General features: G+C 44.0%; 1 protein-coding gene across 1 annotated transcript in view; it reads right to left on the bottom strand.

Annotated features, from left to right (window-relative positions):
* Nucleotides 1–591: 591 nt before the first annotated feature.
* Nucleotides 592–22,031, bottom strand: part of LOC126424695 (cytochrome P450 4C1-like) — a 77,347-nt gene continuing 55,907 nt past the window's right edge. The window contains exon 6 of the mRNA XM_050087421.1: nucleotides 592–1,059. Coding sequence (XP_049943378.1) covers nucleotides 592–1,059 — 468 coding nt within the window. The remainder of the gene's footprint in view (nucleotides 1,060–22,031) is intronic.

Below are 22,031 nucleotides of genomic sequence, written 5' to 3'. Positions count from 1 at the left end.
TTTTAGTATTGCACTTTTACTTTTCACTAAAATAATATTATTTTTAACAATATAATACGGCGGCAAGATATGCGCGTCCGACACAAATTACAAGAGACAAGAGAAAACGAGTAACTGTTCATCCAGAATATCTCGTACATCAAAAGAATGTGTAAAAGCGTTCTTCTTCTGTCCATTTTTCGCGCCGCGGTTTTCAAAGTCAGTAACTCAGTGCATCTCTGACGGCGCTTCGACATTAACCACATTACATCACATGTCGTTCATCTTTTACATTCTCACAACATTATTTGCTAACTGTAGCTGTTGCCGAGCGACTGCTCGATTAGTGAATGAATCAAAATGATAAGGCAATCACATAATGTTACAAGGTGTGCTGGACAAGAAGATGTCCTTTCGGTGTCACTTCCCAGTAAAACTACCTTGTCCTGAATGCATGCTGTGCCTTCCTATGAGCTTCACTCCACCACTTATGTGGCAGTTAACCCTAAAGCAATTTTCATCAGAGCACAGTGCTGAATGTGTATTAGGAAGATGGTATAGCATAACCACACGATTCACACCACAACTTGTGAGATACTGAGGGTGTGACCATCAGATGATCCCAGTAGCTCCCTCAAGCGGTGGTGATGGGTTTTGATCGTGGTGATGCCTTTCCTGTAAGACAACTCGCATGCCACTGATAGGGTGGATGACGATGGAGAGGGCGAGGTCGTGCAGATCCTCCATCGTGGACACTGGCAGCACAAAGAACTTCCTCAGCACAGCTGCCAGCAAGGTCTTCACCTGCATCACTGCATAACGCTTGCCCACACAGTTGCGCAGCCCAGCACCAAATGGCACATAACAGTAGGGATGGCGACCCACACAGTTCTCCGGCAGGAAGCGGTCCGGATCGAACCGGTCCGGCTCCGGGAAGTAGTTGGCGTTCCTGTGCATGAAGTAGCTGAACACGACGGCCATGCTATCCTCGGGGAGCCTGTACCCAGTGGACGGCAGCACCAGGTCATGTGGCACATGGCGTGGCAGCAGCGGGACCACCGGGAACATCCGCAGTGTCTCCTGCCGAAAAATGTGTGTCAAATCTTATGGGACTTAACTGCTAAGGTCATCAGTCCCTAAAATTACACACTACTTAACCTAAATCAGGGCTTAACAACTGGCCGGTTTTGAGCGCGAGTACTCGCGTCTGCTCAGGCACGTGCTCGCGAGCAGGTGCAAGCTGGAGGGGTAGGGAGGGGAAATGCGCGCGCACGTTTGAATGTGATCTCGCGTTCTTAGCAGATTTAACTAGCCATCTGAATGCTTTGAACATTCCACTACAAGGTAAAGATCTGCTAATTACTCATTTCATAGATCGAATACGAGCTTTTAAAATGAAATTGACACTTTGGGTGAGTCAGCTGGAAACAGGAAATCTAGCTCATTTTCCTAAATTATCATCCACGCAAGATGTTCACAAAGACTGTGAACGTTATTCACATAGTTTAGTTGATCAGCGCTTTCAAGACCTGACAGCACTAGACAGTGATTTTGATCTGTTCTCCCCATATTCAGCGAATATTTAAGAGATTCATCCTGTGCTGCAGCAAGAAATTATTGACCTGCAGTGTGACAGAGAATAAAGAGACAAATTTCAGAACAAGAAAAACATTTTGGAATTCTACAGACACTTCCCTCAGGATAGATTTCCTCGTTTGCACAAACTGGCGGCTACAATAATATCAATGTTCGGTTCCACGTATGTTTGTGAACAACTGTTCTCTGCAATGAAATGTAATAAGACGCGCCGGAGAAACGCATTGTCTGATCGAAATTTAAACTGCACGCTGCGCCTAAAATGCACAAGAACAATTACTCCGAACATAGACGCAATTGTAAAGGGCAAAAAGTACGAGATAACCGAGAATCCCACACTTCAGTGACACCTATTATTGTGTAACAGTTCACAAATTAATGCGAATGTAGAGGCATACACTAAGCTAATAAAATTATGTGGCATGTGTACATTCTCCTTTATTTGTTTCATTTGTCGCAGTAATAATTCGTGAGTGATATCCCTGCAGGTGGCCGCGGATTTACATTGACTGGCGGCAGCTGTTGTGCGCCCCACGTGACTTTCCCCACTCTCCGCTCTGGTCCGGTAGTGGGGGTAGCGTGCTCGCGCTGCTCACAGCTTGCTCTGCGAGCACGTATGTTGTGAAGCCCTGACCTAAATTATCCTAACAAGGGAACCTTTCCATCGCACCCCCCTCAGATTTAGTTGTAAGTTGTCACAGTGGATAGGCCTTGAAAAACTGAACACAGATCAATCGAGAAAACAGGAAGAAGTTGTGTGGAGCTATGAAAAAAATTAGTAAAATATGCAAACTGAGTAGTCCATTCGAAGATAGGCAACATCAAGGACAGTGGGAGTCAAGGAGCGACGCGGTCACGTGGTTAGCGAGAGCAGCTACGGAACGAGAGGTCCTAGGTTCAAGTCTTCCCTCGAGTGAAAAGTTTAATTTTTTATTTTCAGTTTATTATCACATCCACAAGAAAACCTAAATCGGGCAAGGTAGAAGAATCTTTTTACCCATTCGCTAAGTGTACACGTTAGGTGGGTCGACAACATATTCCTGTCGTGTGACGCACATGCCGTCACCAGTGTCGTATAGAATATATCAGACGTGTTTTCCTGTGGAGGAATCGGTTGACCTATGACCTTACGATCAAATGTTTTCGGTTCCCATTGGAGAGCCACGTCCTTTCGTCTACTAATCGCACTAAACTTATTACAGTGAACACAGACGTCAATGAACGAACGGAGAGATCATAACTTTGCGAAAATAAAGAAAGTAAAATTTTCAGTCGAGGAAGGACTTGAACCAAGGACCTCTCGTTCCGCAGCTACTCACGCTAACCACGGGACCACGACGCTCCTGAGCTCACATACTCCTTGATTTCCTATGTTCGCATCGACTACTCAGTTTGTATATTTTATTAATTTTTTCATAGTTCCACACAACGTCTTTCTGTTTTCTCGATTGATCTGTGTTCAGTTTTTCAAGGCCTATCCACTGTGCCAACATATAACTAAATCTGAGGGGGGTGCGACGGGGAGGTTACCTTGTAAGGACAAACACACACACCTATGCCCAAGGGAGGACTCGAACCTCCGCCGGGACCAGCCGTACAGTCCATGACTGCAGCGCCTGAGACCGCTCGGCTAATCCCGCGCGGCTCTCCTGTCGACATGAACGTTATTCTGTCTAATGGCAGATATAGGTGATGGTATAATAGACTTTTGACGATGTTGACTGGAATACTCTATTTCAAATTCTGAAGGTGGCAGGGGTAAAATACAGGGAGCGAAAGGCTATTTTCAATTTGTACAGAAACCAGGAGGCAGTTATAAGAGTCGAGGGACAAGAAAGGAAGGCAGTGGTTGCGAAGGGAGTGAGACAGGGTTGTAGCCTCTCCCCAATGCTATTCAATCTGTATATTGAGCAAGCAGTAAAGGAACCAAAGGAAAAGATCGGAGTAGGTATTAAAATCCATGGAGAAGAAATAAAAACTTTGAGGTTCGCCGATGACATTGTAATTCTGTCAGAGACAGCAAAGTACTTGGAAGAGCAGTTGAATGGGATGGACAGTGTCTTGAAAGGAGGGTATAAGATGAACATCAACAAAAGCAAAATGAGGATAATGGAATGTAGTCGAATTAAGACGGGTGATGGCGAGGGAATTAGATTAGAAAATGAGACACTTAAAGTAGTAAAGGAGTTTTGCTATTTGGGGAGCAAAATAACTGATGATAGTAGAAGTAGAGAGGATATAAAATGTAGACTGGCAATGGGAAGGAAAGCGTTTCTGAAGAAGAGAAATTTGTTAACATCGAGTATTGATTTAAGTGTCAGGAAGTCGTTTCTGAAAGTATTTGTATGGAGTGTAGCCATGTATGGAAGCGAAACTTGAACGACAAATGGTTTAGACAAGAAGAGAATAGAAGCTTTCGAAATGTGGTGCTACAGAAGAATGCTGAAGATTTGATGGGTAGATCACATAACTAATGAGGAGGTACTGAATAGGATTGGGGAGAAGAGGAGTTTGTGGCACAACTTGACTAGAAGAAGGGATCGGTTGGTAGGACATGTTCTGAGGCATCAAGGAATCACCAATTTAGTATTGGAGGGCAGCGTGAAGGGTAAAAATCGTAGAGGGAGACCAAGAGATGAATACACTAAGCAGATTCAGAAGGATGTAGGCTGCAGTAGGTACTGGGAGATGAAGAAGCTTGCACAGGATAGAGTAGCATGGAGAGCTGCATCAAACCAGTCTAAGGACTGAGGACCACAACAACAACAACATAATAGTAAAGCATGGCATGTGGAGCAGATGAGATATCTGTAAGATTCTACACATACTGTATGACTGAAACTGCTTCCCTTCTAGCAACAGTTTATCATAGGTTGCTATAGAAACGAAGGGTACCTTGTCACTGTAAAGAAACGAGTTCCCTTTTTCTAAAAGGGTCATTGAACAGATGCACATAATTATCGGGCTATACAGTGCTCGCCAACTCATTACTCAACAGAGCCAAATATCAGCAGTACCACAATTTTTAATTTTGCATATACACACACATCAAAAAAACTTTTACGTAGCCCCAGTTCCGAGAACACCTGAAGACAGACGTTGACTGTGGATATTGCATCACAGACGTTGACTGTTCAGAGATGTCTCTAAACCCACCCAAAGATGTAAACAACCATGCATGAACCATGCCTACACGATCAATACCGCGGTTCGATCGCGTCCACATAAACTACTGGCCATTAAAATTGCTACACCAAGAAGAAATGCAGATGATAAACGGGTATTCATTGGACAATTATATTATACTAGAACTGACATGTGATTACATTTTCACGCAATTTGGGTGCATAGATCCTGAGAAACCAGTACCCAGAACAACCACCTCTGGCTGTAATAACAGCCTTGATACACCTGAGCATTGAGTCAAACACAGCTTGGATGGCGTGTACAGCTGCCTATGCAACTTCAACACCATACCACAGTTCATCAGGAGTAGTGACTGGTGTATTGTGACGAGCCAGTTGCTCGGCCACCATTGAGCAGACGTTTTCAATTGGTAAGGGATCTGGAGAATGTGCTGGACAGGGCAGCAGTCGAACATTTTCTGTATCCAGAAAGGCCCGTACAGGACCTGCAACATGCGGTCGTGCATTATCCTGCTAAAATGTAGGGTTTCGCAGGGATCTAAGATCTAATGAAGAGTAGAGCCATGGATCGTAACACGTCTGAAATGTAACGACCACTGTTCAAAGTGCCGTCAATGCGAACAAGAGGTGACCGAGACGTGTAACGAATGACACCCCATACCAACACGCCGGGTGATACGCCAGTATGGCGACGACGAATACACGCTTCCAATGTGCGTTCACCGCGATGTCGCCAAACACGGATGCGGCCATCATGATTCTGTAAACAGAACCTGGATTCATCCGAAAAAATGACGTTTTGCCATTCGTACACCCAGGCTCGTCGTTGAGTAGACCATCGCAGGCGCTCCTGTCTGTGATGCAGCGTCAAGGGTAACCGCAGCCATGGTCTCCGAGCTGATAGTCCATGCTGCTGCAAACGTCGTTGAACTGTTTGTGCAGATGGTTTTGCAGTTGTCTTGCAAACGTTCCCAACTGTTGACTGCGTTACAATCGTGCGGATAATATGCCTGTCATCTCGACAGATAGTGATACGACGCCGTTGGGATCCAGCACGGCGTTCCGTATTACCCTCATGAATGCACTGATTCCATATTCCGCTAACAGTCATTGGATCTCAACCAACACTGGCAGCAATGTCGCGATACGATAAACTGCAATCGTGATAGGCTACAATTCGACCTTTATCAAAGTCGGAAATGTGATGGTACGCATTTCTCCCCCTTACACGAGGCATCACAACAACGTTTCACCAGGCAACGCCGGTCAACTGCTGTTTGTGTATGAGAAATCGGTTGGAAACTTTCCTCGTGTCAGCACGTTGTAGGTGTCGCCACCGGCGCCAACCTTGTGTGAATGCCCTGAAAAGTTAATCATTTGCATATCACAGAATCTTCTTCCTGTCGATTAAATTTCGCGTCTGTAGCACGTCATCTTCGTGGTGTAGCAATTTTAATGGCCAGTACTGTAATTACTTTGTCCCAGGAAGTGCTCTCAACAAGAGATGTGTCCAGGTGTCTCGGAGTGAAAAAGCGATGTTGTTCGGACATGGAGGAGATACAGAGAGACAGGAACTGTCGGTGATATGCCTCGCTCAGGCCGTCCAAGGGCTACCACCTACGGATTATGGCTCGGAGGAACCCTGACAGCGACGCCACCATGTTGAATAATGCTTTTCGTGCAGCCACAGGACGTCGTGTTACGACTCAAACTGTGTGCAATAGGCTGCATGATGCGCAACTGCATTCCCGACGTCCATAGCGAGGGCCATCTTTACAACCATGGTACCATGCAGCGCGGTACAGATGGGCCCAACAACATGCCGAATGGACCGCTCAGGATTGGCATCACGTTCTCTTCACCGATGAGTGTCGCATATGCCCTCAACCAGACAATCGTCGGAGACGTGTTTGGAGGCAACTCGGTCAGGCTGAACGCGTTAGACACACTGTCCAGTGAGTGCAGGAAGGTGGAGATTCCCCGCTGTTTTGGGTGTTCAGTGCTCGACTAGAGTGGCCAGCATGTTCTCGAGACATGAACATGCCTCTGATAAGACTGAAAAGGGCTGTTTATGGACGGCGTGATCCACCAACCACTCTGAGGGATCTACTCCGAATTGCCGTTGAGGAGCGGGATAATGTGGACCAACATTTCCTTGATGAACTAGTGGATAGTATGCCACGATGAATGCAGGTATGCATCAATGGAAGAGGGCGTGCTACTGGGTATTAGAGGTACCGGTGTGTACAGCAATCTGGACCACCACCTCTGAAGGTCTTGCTGTATGGTGATGTAACATGCAATGTCTGGTTTTCATGAGCAATAAAAAGGGCAGAAATAACGTTTATGTTGATCTCTATTCCAATTTTCTGCACAGTGTTCCGGAACGCTTGGAACCAAGGTGATGCAATACTTTTTTTGATGTGTGTAGCTAGGTTCATATTATTCACTTAATTAGGGTACTCCTAAGCTGCTCGTCACTAGAAGCGGACTCAGTCTGATTGGGGTTCATGGTTGTTCATGGAGGTTCATGCCTTCTAAATCTCCCATACACTGTCATCTTGTATACTTGTTTTGTCTGTCTCTTTTCGTTCATCCACTCTGTATATCCAGACTATCAATATATCTTTCTCAGTACTCGACACTACATCTTTCACTCCACAATACCCGTAAAAATAAGCTTAATAAACTCTAATAAGAATTTTAAGTCTTAGTTACACTATAAGTACATTGGGAAAAAACTCGATATCATGCATAGTAACGATGTTAGTTATTTATAAAATTAAATCATAAGCTACTGATGAAATTAAATCATGACAATGACTGACAACCAGTAATGCGAGCTATTGCCCTACATCTTCTTCGAAGATCAGGTAAGTCAAGTTTCTTTGCTGTTTTTAATTTTAGACACGATTCTGTCTTCGCATCAGTACGACGGTCTCTCAACTGACTCTTGATAAGGTGTAATTGCCAACTCCAGCACTATGCGACTCAACTGCTGAGGTCATTAGTCCCCTAGAACTTAGAACTAGTTAAACCTAACTAACCTAAGGACATCACAAACATCCGAGGCAGGATTCGAACCAGCGACCGTAGCGGTCTTGCGGTTCCAGACTGCAGCGCCTTTAACCGCACGGCCACTTCGGCCGGCCCAACTCCAGGGATGTGGATTTTGACTACAACTCTAGTACTTCCTGTGGAGGCTCACAGTCGAAGGAATAAGTTGTAGAACAGCGTACAAAAGTACGACTTGATGATACATGTAGAGATTTTATCTTTCTGGAAATGTTTTCCCTAAATGAGACGCAGAAATACCAATTAAGTACGTAAAAATAAAATAAGAATACAGATCATATTTACAAGTATTTTTATGTTATTTCACTAGCTTATATTTCTTTGTCTCAATCATTGCTAGTATCACTTATTTCCGACACAGTTATTGTTATATCACTTTACAAATTATCTCTTATCATTTCATTACTGGCATTATATTATTCTTCTTCCGTCAAATTGTGCACTTTTTCCACACTTCATGAGAAGCAGTTCGGCAATGGAATAGATATGACTTCCGCTGCTTCATTTTGCATGAATTTCAACGTGATAAAAATAATATCAAGTGCCTGCTTTATACAACCATCCACTTTCGAAGATATAGTCATAATTAGCAAACGACAGCTTAGGGGACAGTGAGCACACGCCCTCTGGTGATTTCACATATACCCCTTTGAACTGCCATGTCCTCAAAATGGATTCTCCCAGCCCATCAACCGACTTCTGCACATGGGCCATGAAGTTTCAGTCATACTGTACATGTGCGTCCCTGACAAGGGAACCTCCCCGTCGCACCCCCCTCAGATTTAGTTATAAGTTGGCACAGTGGATAGGCCTTGAAAAACTGAACACAGATCAATCGAGAAAACAGGAAGAAGTTGGGTGGAACTGTGAAAAAATAAGCAAAATATACAAACTGAGCAGTTCATGGCAAGATAGGCAACATTAAGGACGCTGGGACCGCAGTAGCGCCGTGGTCTCGTGGTAACGTGAGCAGCTGCGGAATGAGAGGTCCTTGGTTCAAATCTTCCATCGAGTGAAACCTTTTAATTTTTTATTTTCAGTTTATGTGACAAACTCTTATGTTTTCATCACTTTTTTGGGAGTGATTATCACATCCACAAGAAAACCTAAATCGGGCAAGGTAGAAGAATCTTTTTACCCATTCGCCAAGCGTACAAGTTAGGTGGGTCGACAACATATTCCTGTCATATGACGCACATGCCGTCACCAGTGTCGTATAGAATATATCAGATGTGTTTTCCTGTGGAGGAATCGGTTGACCTATGACCTTGCGATCAAATGTTTTCGGTTCCCATTGGAGAGGCACGTCCTTTCGTCTACTAATCGCACGGTTTTGCGGTGCGGTCGCAAAACACAGACACTAAACTTATTACAGTGAACAGAGACGTCAATGAACGAACGGACAGATAATAACTATGCAAAAATAAAGAAAGTAAAATTTTCACTCGTGGGAAGACTTGAACCAAGGACCTCTCCTTCTGCAGCTGCTCACTCTACCACGGGACCACGGCGCTCCTGAGCTCAAATTGTTCTTTATGTTGCTTATGTAGCCAAGACTGATGACCAGTTTGTATATTTTGCTTATTTTTTCACAGTTCCACAGAACTTCTTCCTGTTTTCTCAATTGATCTGTGTTCAGTTTATCAAGGCCTATCCACTGTGCCAAGTTATAACTAAATCTGAGGGGTGTGCGATGGGGAGGTTCCCTTGTGAGTGGTATTTTGTGCAAGAGCCACACCCAAGGGAGCAAAGAGCCAAATGTGTATCGCAAGCTGCGGTTTTCCGACCACTAGGCCGTATCACTTACGTCAATCTGTTGTAGAGTTACTGAACATGTTGTACGCTAACATACTGTGAATTTTTAGAGAACCAGAATATCCTCTACAAATATTAACATGGATTCCACAGAAAGAGAATTTGCGACATGCAGCTCACTCTATTCCTCCATGAGATTCACAGTACTGTAGATACATGGAATATATGAGTGGGTATAGAGTTGGTCCAACCTATTAGACAGACTTTCCAGAGTGATGTCAATGTTTATGTAGCTTATGGTTGATATGCAGTATTGTAGTGCTATGGTAAACTACATCTGAGAGATTACAAGCTAATCATTAGCAGTCCATAATTAATCAATTAATTGAGATTCAGTTAGATTATGTGTCATTAGCCGATAATAAGCAGAAAGACAGTGGTAAAGCAAATTAATTTTTGCCAGTGTCGTGATTTAAATAAATGTTACAAGTTGTGGCCGAGAAAAATTTCTGAATAATTTATGGTTTGGGTCATCAGTGTAATTAAATTGAATAACTTGCCTTACTATAATAAATGTAGTGATACTAAGGGTGTCAGTTAGCGTGAAATACAATAGTGACGACTTGCAGATGATCTACCATTAAGAGTTTTTGTTTAGTACCGAATCGAAAGAACATTCTTGTATGAAGTGAAAGTACAGTTTGTATTCAATGTGATACGGCAAGGAAAAGTCAAATGGCTTTATGACACTATTTATGATCTTACTGTTAAAGAACAGATGCTTCATGTGATTCTTCATAGCAGAGAAAAAGAATTTAGAACTGAAGGTAGGAGAATCTGCGTAATAGTTAATATTCAGTGCATTGCAATATTGTAAAACGACGACGGTGTTAGAAGAGGTTTAACACAATAATAATAAGATAGTGATATTTAATGATGAATGAACCTCGTCCACATAAGTCAAATAAAAGTTCAAGGTTACTACAAATGCCTGAAGCGATTTCTTAAATTCACTGTGCTATATCAACTGACATATTGTCACGTTCATAAAGAAACACTCAAAAACTTTTTTATTGCTGCAGTCACACTTTATATTTCTGCCACAAGAGCGCAACAGTGGGCAATTAGCCAAGATGGCGACAAGCGCCGAGAAAGTGTATGTTGTGCTTGAAATACATTCGCTTCAGAACGAAGTGCAGCAAAGATCTTGGAACTGCCAACTCCATTCGGTGATCGTATGCTTAGTTTAAATCTTGAAGATGTCTCTGCAAGGAGACATCAACGGGCGGGCCTGCAATGAGTGAAGAAACGGTTGACTGTGTAAGGGCGAGTTTCGCATGTAGTCCACAGAAGTCGACGAACAGAGCAAGCAGAGAGCTGAACATACCACAACCGGTCATTTGAAAGGTCTTAAAGAAACGACTGAAGCTGAAACCTTATCTCCTGCAATTTCTACAAACCTAACTATCGATGATGCTTTGAATTTCCGGCACAGATGCAACAGATCATGGGAGGGAATGGGTTTCTTAAGGAACTCATCTTCAGTGATGAAGCAACATTTTTGTGAATGGCACAGTAAACAGGCCCAATGAACGAGTTTGGGGGACATAGAATCGTGATGCTATCATGTAGCACATTCGAGATTCACTAAAAGTTAATGTGTTCCGTGTAGTCTCACTGTGTAAAGTTCACAGTCCTTCTTTTTTCTGCAAAACACCGTTACAGGACACATGTATCTGGATATTCTGGGAAATTGGCTCATGCCACAATTGAGACCAATAGTGTGGACTGCATCTACCAATAGGATAATGCTCCACCCCACTTCCATCACAATGTTCGTGAACTCTTAAACAGAAAATTGCGATACTGATAGATGGTCGTGATAGGGATGATGATCATTCATGTCATGGGCTCCATGCTCTTCCAATGTAATCCCATGCGACTTTTGTGTGAAATTATGTGAGAAATGCTGTGTTTACACCTCCTCTACCGATAAACTACCAGAACTGCAAACGAGCTTGTATCAGCAATGCCTTTGAATAGACTGATAGCGCCATGGTGCACTGAATGCAGTAAGAACCTGATTGTCGACGTGGTATCTGCAGAATCAGTAGTGAGGCACACATGGATTGCAATATGTCAAAAAAAAACTTCCTGAGTTTTAATGTATGTGCGCAAAACCTTGTGACAGTATGTAAAATAATATAGCTGCAGAAAATCTATGGAATCACTTCAATATTTATAATAACCTTGTAGAAAGATTTCCTTTTGAAGTAAATTATGAACATGATTTTCACTTTCAATGATGTTTAATGCTATAACAATCAGTGGTAAATGAACTTTGGCCTTCTAAACCAATTAAAAGAAGGATTTTCAATAATTATATTAGCTTTTTGTTATTTAAGTTACATACAAGGGTCAGTCAAAAAGTAAGGCCTCCTATTTTTATTATTGAACCGTAAATTTACTCTCAAAATCTTTTCATAAAGAATTTACTTGATTTACTACCGATTCATCAAGAACATTAACACATTTAATCACACTAGGTGAGCGTGGAAGTAGTTTTCAGGAAGTAACTGATGGAAAATGAAATTACTTTTAACAAATGTGAATTTTATTCCTGAAAGCTTTTTCAAAAATAGATTTAAAATTATAAGCATAAAAGCACCCTGGAAATATCAAGTTACAATTTTATTTAGAGGCAGAAAGAACAATATAACAGTATGAGCCTTCGGGCTGAGAAGCTTGCCTGCTCCCTTTCAACACGGCCGTAGTCATAACCGCTCACAACAATCTCTGAAAGACTACACTGGTGCAAATCTGCAACACACCAGATTACTTTAAACAAAAAATTTTTTAACAACTCTCACAAACACGTAAACCATGCACCCCGTAAGAGGGATGGAAATGGTACAACACTCAAATTATTTGCCACCGAAAGTGCAATTTTTTTTTTTTGAAGGAATCTTGCGGTGGATGGATGGCAACCTTATAACCTAAAATGACTGTTTAAATAAAACCCATAAAATGCAGACTTACATAAAATGTACAACATGTTCTACATTACACATATACCATCTCGCAAGATGGTAGGCAAGATAAAAACATATTTCAACAATTCGGCCTTTAAGCAATAAATTCGTTAACACCGAATTCGACAAACATGACAGAGGCAGATTGTCAGGGGGGGGGGTGGTTGCTAAACAACCCGGACCGCAGATTGCTCTAAACCTTCCCAATTCCACAAGGGAAAAACAGACCACCCAATTCACAAATAACCACCTTTCCGCGGGTGGGCAAACGGAGAAGAATGGTGGGACGACCCCAAAACAAAGCGGCTGGTGACCTCACCAAGAAAACAAGTAGACTTTAACGAGTAAATGAAACAACATATCACCATTCACTTCTAATAAATTGCGATTTCTGGCGAAGACCTGGTGCAGCACCCCCAACATTCTCCCGAACCGTCCGCTGCCAGCCGCTTCAACGGACGCAGGAAGGCGCGCCGATCTCACGTCTCACGGCGCCGCAGCTCGCCCCGGCCAGCCCGATGTCGTGGTTTCGCTCGTGTTGCTCTCTTGTGAACCGCGAAGCCACTACCCTTTTCTATACGGTGCTGCCCACTGGACTCACGTGGGGACCTCACATGCGCCGACGCTCAAGGCGGACAAGTCATCCAGTGTCTCAGAGCGAGACCGACCAACCGACAATCCAACCGCCAATGGCCGTTGCCCGTGCAACTCGAACAGACTGGCGGCGTAACACGCAGACTCAGATGCAGGAACTCAGCCCCGACCGGGCGACTAATAGCTGAGTTCTTGTTGTGTCTAGACAAGACAGCCTAGACACAATGAGAGGAAGCCGAAAGGCACGCGCTAAGCCAAAGCAGGGTGCGTGAGGTCTGAAACAGGATACGTAATGAATGCTATAAAGAAAAGTACGTAGCTTCTGGAATACTTAACTTTAATCCATCCTTTTGGTACATCTGGAGATTGTGGCGATACAAGTGAGACTCTTTAGATACATGCAATGTTACTAATGGCGCCTTGCTAGGTCGTAGCCATTGACTTAGCTGAAGGCTATTCTAACTATCTGCTCGGCAAAGGAGCGAGGCTTCGTCAGTGTAGTCGCTAGCAAAGTCGTCCGTACAACTGGGGCGAGTGCTAGTCCGTATCTCGAGACCTGCCTTGTGGTGGCGCTCGGTCTGCGATCCCTGACAGTGGCGACACGCGGGTCCGACATGTACTAGTGGACCGCGGCCGATTTAAAGCTACCACCTAGCAAGTGTGGTGTCTGGCGGTGACACCACAGTTCTGTTACTGGCGGAGTGGCAAGACTCTCACTTTCTGGCTTTAAAGCTTGATCCAAACGACAGACATACTAGCACTTCGACGACAAACAGACACTAACTGCCGCAGAAATAAAAATGAGAGACAGACCAGCAACTGGTGACGCGAGACTGACCTAGCCTGACTCCGTCAGACCAACCGCCGAGCTCATAGCGCCCCTTAAATGCGCGTGAACAGGCAACGTTTCCCCTTTCCCACCAGAGGGAGACACCAAAGCTACGATTGCCACAGCGGCGCCACCGCCAGAAACGAAAGGCGACTGCTTTACACTACGCGCTGTGGCACGCTCTTCAAAACAGCAAATTTTACCACGGCTCAATTATGTTTGACAAAAGGTTGAAAACCACAACACTGCTGATTACTTTATAACTTTTCAATATAATCTCCGCCCATTTCCACGGTTTTGGTCCATCTTTTAATTAGGACATATATTGAAATATGGTAAAATGTTTGGCCGTGCTTCAGAAACAATTGGCACACAGGCGTTTTCATGGACTCCTTATCTTCATAGTGAATCCCAAGATGAGCTTCTTTTAGCAGCCTGAACAGATGGAAGTCTGATGGTGCCACGTCAGGTTTGTGTGGGGGTATAAAACAAGACTTCCCATGCAATTTTCACAATATCTTCAGTGGTCTGACGATTGGTGTGCGGTTCTGCATTGTCATGCAAAAAAAGAACATTCACCATAGTTTTTGTTGGGCGAACTCGCTGAAGACTGGGTTCAAGTTTTTTGAGGGTTCTGACCTATTGGAGAGATTTTTTGTGCAGCTCTGCTCCAAAACCTCAAGCATAATCACGCGCTCTGCAGTCCAGAATACTGTAGCCATAACTTTGCCTGCCGATTGGACAGCTTTAAACTTTTTCTTCTTCGGTGAGTTTCTCTGATGCCGTTCTACTGACAGCCTCATAATTCTGGTTTAAGAAAGTGAACTCATGTTTATGTCTATGGTCACAACAGCTTCCAGAAACTCCCCAGTCTCCAAACGGAAGCGTTGCAAGGGTTGAGAGGCAATTGTTTGTCTTGCCTCCGTTGGATAATAGTCATCACACTGCTTTAGCTAAGAGAGGCAGTGCGACGTAAATGATCTGCAAACACCTGGTGGTCGCCACAAATGATATCGTTGACTCGCTAAATGTTGTGGGGAGTCACTGCAGGCAACGGCTTGCTGCTCTGCGTTTCGTCAGCCAACGGGATTTTCCCGTCAGCTTTGTCGTAGCAGTGCTGACATCTGCTGTTATATCACCATACACATTTTTTGTTCCTTCATGAATGTGAATGGGCGTTCACCTTTCGCATTCAAGAACCCCATCACAGAACACGATCTAATATACCGAAAGCAGTCATTTTGCAAGTGACTGCAGTACTGACATCTGTTGACGCAGAAAGTTGCTCCTGCAGTGGATTGGAGAAGAAACTTCGTGGGATAGAGCAAAATTCAAATTGTTCACATGACAAACTTCATATAAGGAGAAAAGAACAGGATCATTACTTTTTGACTCACGCTCGTCGTACAAAAACAAATTATGTCAATGGTGCACAGCCTATCAGAAATTTTTGAAACCATATATCATGAGGCTATGGAGACGGTTCTATAGTGTTACAACATCTGACACTCTATCACCATGAATTTGCCATCTCCATGATGTATGATGAAGTACATACGTTAACGAATTTTGTTTTATTAATTGTTACCTAGAAAAGACCAAAAAATGTTTGTTGAGCTTTTCAATTTGTTGCGTACTCATCATGGAGACTTGACGTCAGCAGAAGGATCTTCTACATGTGGTAGGAAGTTTTCAAGTCATAGAATCATGTATTCTCTGAGCTGACAGCTGTTTCTTGCAAGAGGAGTCCTGAAACTTTGTCAAGAATTCTGCTGTCTATTATTGGCATCAAAAAGAAAAAATCATGTTAACTTTGTAGCAGCTCCCTTTTAGCTACACTTGCTTTTATTTGAAGAGCATTATTTTGCCACATGTCTATTTGAATGATACTTCAGATATATAGAAAACCTCAATCAAATGTGAAATCCAGATACACCCGAAAAAAAAGAAAGAAAGAAGCACCATGAAGAAACTATCCGAGTGGGATGGATGTTGGTAGATGGCATATACACCTATAGACCAACAAAACTACAATTTTAGAAACACTGGTTGATTTATTCAAGCAAGAGCTTCACAGATTCAGCAACAACGCCTTGGTTCTGCCTCTGGCTCTTATGCAAGCAGTTATTCGGGTTGGCATTGACTGACTTGTTGGACGTGCTCCTGAGGGCCATTGCGCCAAATTATGTCCAACTGGTGCCTTGGGTAGTCAGAATCTCGAGCTGGTTGGAAGGCCCTACCCACAATGCTCTAGAAGTTCTTAATTGAACAGAAATCCAGAGATCTTGCTGGCCCAAGGTAGGTTTTGGAAAGCACAAAGACAAGCAGTAGAAACTCCTGCCATCTGCAGCCGGGCATTGTCTTGCTTAAGGGGCTCTGGAACGGTTCAAAATCATGAAATGTTCAATTTTTACTTTCTTGCATTTTAAAAATCTACAGACTTTCCTCTTTCAATTTTTTTTTGTTGAGGTCAGAAGACAACAAATATTTTTAAAATATTTTTGAAATATGTTCTGCATTGGTGTGACCCATTGTGGCGCTCTTAAAGTGCTGTCAAATGTTGTGCTCATGAATCTACACGTTTATCATGTACATTTTAATGATGTGAGAGAAAATAAGTGTTACAAAATAACTGTGTGGCCAACCTGTGATACACTCATGCTCATAAATTCAGGATAATTGCACAACGTGGCACTACACAAAACTGGCGCTAATAACATAGGCACATAGGGAACACACTCGACACATATCTGTAAGTCCACGGTATTGGTGATAAGTTGAGAAAACCGTCCCGAAACACAGGTGCTATGAAACGCCACTGTTTCCTGCGCATGTAACCCGACATTAATATGGGATATGATCACAATGCACACGTACAAAGGCCGCACAACGGGTTGGCATACTCTGGATCAGGTGGTCGAGCAGCTGCTGGGGTATAGTCTCCAATTCTTGCACCAGTGCCTGTCGGAGCTCCTGAAGTGTCCTAGGAGTTTGAAGACGTGCAGCGATACGTCGACCGAGAGCATCTCAGACGTACTCGATGGGGCTCAGGTCTGGAGAACAGGTAGGCCACTCCATCGCCTGATATCTTCTGTTTCAAGGTACTCCTCCACGATGGCAGCTCGGTGGGGCCGTGCGTTATCATCCATCAGGAGGAAGGTGGGACCCACTCCACCCTTGAAAAGGCGATCATACTAGTGTAAAATGATGTCCCGGTACACCTGACCTGTTACAGTTCCTCTGTCAAAGACATGCAGGGCTGTACGTGCACCAATCATATCATAATGCCACCTACACCATCAAACCATGACTTCCAGACAGGTCCTTTCAAGGATATTAAGGGGTTAGTATCTAGTTCCTGGTTCACGACAGATGAAAACCCGACGAGAATCACTGTTCAGACTATAACTGGACTCGTCCATGAACATAACCTGCGACCACTGTCCCAATGGCCATGTACTGTGTTCTTGACACCATGCTTTACGGGTTCTGCTGTGACCAGTGGTCAGAGGAATACTGGAATGCACCTTGAAGGTCTCCGTGCGAATAAACCATGTCTGTTCAGTCATCTGTGGACAGTGTGTCTGGAGACAACTGTTCCAGTGGCTGCGATAAGGTCCCGAGCAAGGCTACCTGCAGTACTCCGCGACCGTATGCGGGCACTGATGGTGAGATATCGGTCTTCCTGTGATGTTGTACACTGTGGACGTCCCGTACTGTGGCGCCTGGACACGTTTCCTGTCTGTTGGAATTGTTGCCATAATCTTGAGCTCACACTTTGTGGCACACGGAGGGCCCATGCTACAACCTGCTGTGTTTGACCAGCCTCCAGTCACCCTAATATTTTACCCCTGCTAACGTCATCAATGTGTGTTCTTTGAGCCATTTTCAACACACAGCCACCATTAGCACGTCTGAAAACGTCTGCACACTTATTCGCTGCACCGTACTCTGACATACACCAACGCACCTCTGCGTATATGGACTGCTGCCAGCGCCACCCTGCGGCGACCGCAGGTCAAATGCACCGCATGGTCATACCCTGAGGTGATTTAAACCCGCAAACCGCCCACCAGAGCGTTGTTTCACTATGTATCAGCATTATCCTTAATTTATGAGCATGAGTGTAGTTCGATGTATATCGCTCGCACGGTTGTCGTGTGTTTCGTGTTTTATTTACTTGTTTGTAGTCCTGAAAATATTCCTAGTGAATTCTGTTCATTGAAGTCTCTGTTTTATTGAAGGATAATCATGGGTAAACGTAAAGCGACTAAAAATCCTCTGAAGGCTTTTAAGAAAGAGAGAAATGTTGGAAAGGCAGAGGTAGGTGTTATTACCGTTAACAATAAAGACGAGAACTAAGTGTGTGAACCTAACCATGCTGGTACACCTGTACATTGCAATGAAACTGAGAAAGAGAGTACTTTGCAAAGGAAGCTTGGTTCAGTTAGCGAAAAGTATGAATGTATTATGGGCCAGCAAGATGTGAATGAAATATTTGATATGTCAGTTCTCAACGGAATTTTTGCAAACTGTGTAAGATTTATTCAGTGTAGTGAAGTCGATCTACAACTCTCTATACAAAATTACGTAGGACTTGCCGGTGAAATGGAACTGAAGTGTGGTAAGTATTCATACATGACCATATTTTGGAACAGTGTTGCAGTAACTCCAAATGAATAAAATGGTAGTAAAGTCTATGAACACAGCGTTAGATTTGTTATTGTCTTGCCCATCATTGGTCAACGGTGCTATTGCAGGCGCAGTTTTCTGTGGCATGATGAATCTTCCAAATCTCCCAAACAAGTTTACGAACTATAACAGACTTATATGGTCTAAAGTAGAAGATGTCTGTATAGAGTCTATGAAGAAAGCAGTGGATGAGACTGTAATAGAAGACAGTGGTAATAGAGGCTTGACTGCAGCATTCGATGATACACGGCATAAACGGGGTCACACATCTCTCCATGGTGTAGTGTCTGCCAACGGTATGCATAAAGGAAAAGTGTTAGATGTAGCAGTAATATCTAAATAATTTAGGTGTCCACAAAAAATTAAGGTACACATGAAAATAATTGCACAGGTAAACACAGTGGCAGTATTGGAGGAATGGAAGTGACTGGTGTTGCTAGAATATTTCAACGTCCTGTTGCATGTGATAGGGTGCGATAAGTGAATTAGCTTCGTGACGGTGATTCTAAAAGTTGATTACATATTCAAGAACTGAATCGCTATGGCGATGACGTTGTACCACAGAAATTTGAGTGTACTGGACACAGAGAAACGGATGGGATCAAGACTTCGGCTACTGAAATCCTAGTACAAAAAACAAAAACTCAGTGATGGTAAAGGGTTGGATGGGAAGGGAAGGTTAACTGATAGTGTAATTGACAAAATACAGAACTATTATAAAATGGCTATTAGGCAAGACACACACAGTGTCGATGAAATGAAGAAGGCTGTTTTGGCTCCTTTTTTTCATACTTTTTCAACCGATGAAAGTTCCCATCGTTACTTGTGTCCCAAATGAGAAAACAGTTGGTATAAGTACAACAAGGAATTACTAGCTGCCGAAGTCTACCTGATGCGGTAGTGGAGGTGATAAAATCTACACTCCTGGAAATTGAAATAAGAACACCGTGAATTCATTGTCCCAGGAAGGGGAAACTTTATTGACACATTCCTGGGGTCAGATACATCACATGATCACACTGACAGAACCACAGGCACATAGACACAGGCAACAGAGCATGCACAATGTCGGCACTAGTACAGTGTATATCCACCTTTCGCAGCAATGCAGGCTGCTATTCTCCCATGGAGACGATCGTAGAGATGCTGGATGTAGTCCTGTGGAATGGCTTGCCATGCCATTTCCACCTGGCGCCTCAGTTGGACCAGCGTTCGTGCTGGACGTGCAGACCGCATGAGACGACGCTTCATCCAGTCCCAAACATGCTCAATGGGGGACAGATCCGGAGATCTTGCTGGCCAGGGTAGTTGACTTACACCTTCTAGAGCACGTTGGGTGGCACGGGATACATGCGGACGTGCATTGTCCTGTTGGAACAGCAAGTTCCCTTGCCGGTCTAGGAATGGTAGAACGATGGGTTCGATGACGGTTTGGATGTACCGTGCACTATTCAGTGTCCCCTCGACGATCACCAGTGGTGTACGGCCAGTGTAGGAGATCGCTCCCCACATCATGATGCCGGGTGTTGGCCCTGTGTGCCTCGGTCGTATGCAGTCCTGATTGTGGCGCTCACCTGCATGGCGCCAAACACGCATACGACCATCATTGGCACCAAGGCAGAAGCGACTCTCATCGCTGAAGACAACACGTCTCCATTCGTCCCTCCATTCACGCCTGTCGCGACACCACTGGAGGCGGGCTGCACGATGTTGGGGCGTGAGCGGAAGACGGCCTAACGGTGTGCGGGACCGTAGCCCAGCTTCATGGAGACGGTTGCGAATGGTCCTCGCCGATACCCCAGGAGCAATAGTGTCCCTAATTTGCTGGGAAGTGGCGGTGCGGTCCCCTACGGCACTGCGTAGGATCCTACGGTCTTGGCGTGCATCCGTGCGTTGCTGCGGTCCGGTCCCAGGTCGACGGGCACGTGCACCTTCCGCCGACCACTGGCGACAACATCGATGTACTGTGGAGACCTCACGCCCCACGTGTTGAGCAATTCGGCGGTACGTCCACCCGGCCTCCCGCATGCCCACTATACGCCCTCGCTCAAAGTCCGTCAACTGCACATACGGTTCACGTCCACGCTGTCGCGGCATGCTACCAGTGTTAAAGACTGCGATGGAGCTCCGTATGCCACGGCAAACTGGCTGACACTGACGGCGGCGGTGCACAAATGCTGCGCAGCTAGCGCCATTCGACGGCCAACACCGCGGTTCCTGGTGTGTCCGCTGTGCCGTGCGTGTGATCATTGCTTGTACAGCCCTCTCGCAGTGTCCGGAGCAAGTATGGTGGGTCTGACACACCGGTGTCAATGTGTTCTTTTTTCCATTTCCAGGAGTGTAGTTTCAGAGACTTAGCTGCACCTGAACTGTTGAAAAAATGTTTTCCTGGAAAAACTCAAACCCCAATGAAGGTGTAAATAGTGTTATATGGTCAAGAATCCCCTAGAGTGTGTTTGTTGGAATAGAAACACTTCACTCTGGTGTGTATGACGCTGTTGCTATTTTCAATGATGGCAACGTTTTAAGGTGCAGAGTATTTCGAAATATGGGAATGAAGATAGGTTTCAACATTGTACAAACGACGATTGCTTTAGACAAGGAGCGTCGTCGGCTGCTGACAGGGCTGTAAATAGCCGAGAAATACAAGCAAGAGTAAGCAGGACGAGGACAAACTCGCAGGCCCTTAATCAAACCATGGTTATGGACGCCATTTTGTATTTTTTTGTATTGAAAATCTAAAATGAAGTTCCAATTATGGCCAATCATAATCCCCAAACAGATCCTTTGCATGCCTTTTAACTGTCTCATAAAAATTTCCGATCTTTGCCTACTTTTTGCTCATTTAAATGAGAACCTGACCTTAACAGGAAGCTGCAGGCGAAAAATCTAAACTTTTGACAGTTTATCAAACATGTCCTACCACATTCTTAACTCTTCCGTGCAAAAAATGGCATACAATTTTTGTGTGACGTTTGGAAGTATTTTATTTGTAATTTTGTTATATTATTTGTATATCTCCAAAACTACCTAATTTCGGACACGCATCACTTTATTTGCGATTCTAAAGCCTATAAGGATGTATCTTATTCAAATCAATATGGCATTGTGGAGATAAAGAAACTGGATTTGCAATGTACAATAGAGGATGGACACATACTTCAGAAAATGAAAGCAATACTTTGCACCATCACAGTGTCAGATGTCAAGCTAATACAACATTAGTTTCTGCCGTATAATGGAAATGCCATTAGGAACATCGGAGAGGATTTAGAAAGTATGAAAAAAGCACGCTTGACCTCATAATTCTACAAACTCTCAAATGACAGAAAA

The sequence above is a fragment of the Schistocerca serialis genome, chromosome 10 (assembly GCF_023864345.2).
Source record: "Schistocerca serialis cubense isolate TAMUIC-IGC-003099 chromosome 10, iqSchSeri2.2, whole genome shotgun sequence".
Lineage (NCBI taxonomy): Eukaryota > Metazoa > Arthropoda > Insecta > Orthoptera > Acrididae > Schistocerca > Schistocerca serialis.
Note: the sequence above shows the minus strand (reverse complement) of the source record. Positions and strands in the feature narration are given on the sequence as shown.